This window comes from Chaetura pelagica, unplaced genomic scaffold (genome assembly GCF_000747805.2).
Source record: "Chaetura pelagica isolate M959 unplaced genomic scaffold, ChaPel_1.0 scaffold199, whole genome shotgun sequence".
Lineage (NCBI taxonomy): Eukaryota > Metazoa > Chordata > Aves > Apodiformes > Apodidae > Chaetura > Chaetura pelagica.
Window position 1 is genome coordinate 2,245,641 of NW_009970714.1, and position 3,813 is coordinate 2,249,453.

General features: G+C 44.5%; 1 protein-coding gene across 1 annotated transcript in view; it reads right to left on the reverse strand.

Annotated features, from left to right (window-relative positions):
* KMT2C (lysine (K)-specific methyltransferase 2C) overlaps window positions 1-3,813 on the reverse strand; it is a 191,567-nt gene that overhangs the window by 28,579 nt on the left and 159,175 nt on the right. Inside the window, exons 35-37 of the mRNA XM_010006003.1 lie at window positions 3,794-3,813; window positions 1,278-3,140; window positions 4-255 (exon numbers count right to left, since the gene is read on the reverse strand). Coding sequence (XP_010004305.1) covers window positions 4-255; window positions 1,278-3,140; window positions 3,794-3,813 — 2,135 coding nt within the window. The remainder of the gene's footprint in view (window positions 1-3; window positions 256-1,277; window positions 3,141-3,793) is intronic.

Below are 3,813 nucleotides of genomic sequence, written 5' to 3' on the forward strand. Positions count from 1 at the left end.
AGCAGGAAATGGTCCACGTTGGTCTTTTGGATATACAGGGAACCTTGGCCCACCTGGTGGGACAACAGAAGACCTAATATTCCCAGGATATGGAGGAGGAGGGCGGTTAAAAATTTGATTTAAATTGTCTTGCTGCCAGTGCTGAAGAGGAGCTGCATGGGTAGGAGCTGCTGCATCCTGCAAGGCTTTTTCCTGACGAACTGCATTCTTTTTCTGCTGCTGCTGCTGCAGGATAATTTCACGTAATTTCTGGCGCTGTTTAAAAAAAGAACAAAACAACACAAAAACAATATTGTGCTTGACCCTGCAATTGACATGTTTGGAACTGTTACGTTCTGCTTGGTTATGCCTTTTGGAAGAAAGAAACTCTTCAAACTTTTCTACAGAAAAATATTATAAATGACCATAATCACCTCAGAAATTAGAAGAGAGATCAAATGGTGCAAGATGCTGGTAATGCCACTTAATCTCCAGACCTCTTGTTAAAGGGTACAGTGTGAACCTGTTTCACCAATTAACACATAAGTAACCCTCTTTTCTTTTTCTGTTCTGATAATGCAGGCTCTTTTCCACATGAAAAGTGCATTCTGAGGGAGAAGGGGGACTAGAGGCCAAGAAAAGCAGCAAGACGATTACACCAAAGTTGCAGAATTTACTCTAACTCTGTAAGATAAATACTACTGATTTTTCCACTAAATTTACTTCCCATCACCCCTTCCAAAACAGATGACTGAACGACCTCCCACAAGTTGAAAATAATTCTATGTCTCAGTAAGAGCTGTTTGCAAAACATTCATTGACAAAAGCCTGGAGTGAATGTGCCTCTGGAAGAGCAGTGACCAACAGTAGGATTCGCCTCAACATGTCAGTGATTGAAAAGTTAGTTGTTTAATCTGAAATCTTGGCCTATCCTTTTTCAGTCAGTGAACAAGTCACTGACAATCAGTTCTACATCTCACCTATTATAAGGTTAATTGTGTGTTTTTTTCCCTCACACTGAAGATAAGCTATTACAGACTCATCTACATCTTTGATGGCTTCTAAGATGGCCTCTAGTTCCTTTCTGAATCTTGTCCAAACTCCTTAAAAATTACTCATGTTTCCATATAGTTTGTGGTTCTATCTAGGACAACCAAATTAACATACTAAGATAATGAAGATAATTCTATATTACTTAGTTATGTTTAAAGGCAAGAAACTTCAAATATTATCAAGAATGGGTGAAATTCTTCTACTTACTAAATTTTAGTACCATCAGTGTTAAACATAGTTCTCACCTGTCTTAATTTCTCAGTGTCTGCCTGAGACATATTCATGGTACTCTGTGTATCTGTTACTCCAGTAGTGGGCACCGGGCCAGGAACTTGTGAAACTTTGGGAAATTGTTGTCCTTGAGAACTCACAGGAGAATTTGCAGATGTGTTGAAGCTTCCCTCAGATCCAGGCCGTGGCTGTTCAGCAGCGTCGTGGGCCAGTTGACCAGTCCCAAAGGATTCTGGCTGAGGCCTTGGAGTCATCGGTGGTTGATCATATGGGTCACGTGCTGAAGCAGCTGGGCCATGGCTAAATGAATCCGTTACTGCAGGTCCTGCAGGTCTGGGAGTTTGAGAACATGGATCTGATGGCCTGACAAAAGTGCCTTGCAACCTGTTCTGTGGTGTCTGCAGGAAAGGATCTCTACTTGGTATCAGTCCCGGTCTTGTCATTGCAGGTCTGTTAAAACTCTCTGGAATCCCTGGCCTTGGGGTTGCTGGTTGCTGAGAATAAGGATCACTGAGAACTGGCCTTGGTGTTCCAGGAGGTTGGGCATATGGATCAGAGTGTCTCTGATTTGCTGGGGACTGAGAAAATAAATCTGCTGGCTGAGAAGGTCTTGGTGTTGGTGGTTGCTGCATATATGGATCAACTGTGGTGGGCCGAGGAGTTCCTGGAGGTTGGGCATAAGGATCAGCCACTGGCCGAGGAGTACCTGGAGGCTGGGAGTAAGGATCCTGAGAAGCTGGCCTTGAAATAGGTCCAGACTGAGGGAAAGAATCACTTTGCTGTCGCACTATCCGAGGTGGATGGGCAAAAGTGTCCTTTATTGCAGGATGAGGAGTAAGGGGAGGCTGGCTGTACGGATCGTTAGGTTGATTATGGGAAAAGTTATCCACTGGCCTTGGTGTCAAAGGAGGCCTTTCATACGGATCCACAGCAACACGCCTTGGTGTACCTGGCATTGATGCATAAGGATCTTGTGGGGACTGAGGTGGGCGCATGGGAGTTTTAAAAGGTCCAGGGCTGCCATCAACAGGAGCAGGGGTCAGTGGTGGCCGCGCATACGGGTCAGAAGTCACCCTCTGCCGCTGAAACGTGTCTGTTCTAGGTGCTGGCTTGGTAAATGGGTCACTATTTCCAGCTGTTAAAGGAACCTTCCCTGTCTGTTCCATAACTATGGGTGACCTTGGGACTCCCAGTGGTTTGGAGAACTGCTCTGATGCCATGACAGGCCTGGGTGTGTCTGGTGGCTTTGCATAGGGATCGTTGCTGCTTGGAGATGAAGAACATGAATCCCTGACTGGTGAAGGCCTGCTTCCTGATGGTTCAGTCACCTGAATGGGCCTAGATATGGATGACTGTGGTGCACAGGTATCTAATGGTGCAATGGTACTCCTTCTAGGAAAGTTTTGGTTAATGGGTGCTGGTCTAGGTGTTCCCACCATTTTAGCATATGGGTCCATTGGAGAAGGAGGTCTTGTGTTTGTGGAACCTGGAGAAAACATCTGCTGTGATGTCTGAGGAGTCTGAGACTGAGAATCGTGTGCTGGGATTCGGGTTGGAGTAGGGGGTGGAGCTTGTGGTTTTAAGAACACATCATCTGAGGATGCTGACGTAGGCGTAGCAGGTAGCTGCTGCTTTGCAAATAGATCCTTATGGAATGTCTGTTGTGCAGGAGACATACTTCCATTGCCAGTCTGTGGTGTTAAGGGGCTCTGGATCCCACTGCTAGGTGTGTCTGAGCCAGACTGGTTCAGAAGCTGCTGTGAACCAAACTGCTGCTGCTGCTGTTGCTGCTGCTGTTGCTGCTGCTCATTTTTCACTTGTTCAAGCTTCTGTGTGGCTTCTATTTTGGCTTGCTGCTTACTTTTTTGCCGCATTTGCTGTTTCAAAATTATGAGGGAAAAGGTTACATTTGTAAGTCCAGGCTATACAAAAACTTTCTGGTGACTGAGCCTGTAATTAAAACTTTAGGACACGTTGAAGATCAATTATAAGTAATTGTAAATTGCAAATTTTAAATGCAATGGGAGCAGAGAGTCTAGCTTTTTGTAAAGTTCAATTACTTTGGTATGCACCTTGATTGCCTGGGAAGAAGCATTTCCTAGGCTGCCTGAAGAGTAGCACTGCCTTCCAACCTCACACTCTGTAGACAAAAGGTTACTGACAGATGTAGCTCTGACGTGAGGCAAATGGGCTCTGAGAGACCCCCAGCCCAATCTGCAGCAGTAATCTGCAGGACAAGGTCACTGCAATATAGAGTACTTCAAACCCAAGTGCTGCACTAGTAGCCATACAGAAAAAGAACAACTTATTTCGGTAATAGGTAAGATTTAAGAGTCCAAGTTTTAAAACAAAGTTTTCCAGCATTTATAAGCAGCTTCTCTTCTGTTAGCATCTATTCTCTTCCTATGCAGAGCGGCTGACTTTATACTCTTCTACAAAGAAAGATTAGAATTGATTTTATTACAACAGATTCCAACAATACTGCTAAAAACTGGAAGAAAGATAACAAAACACCCTCAATGGAACACACCTGTCTGAATTTCCATTCCT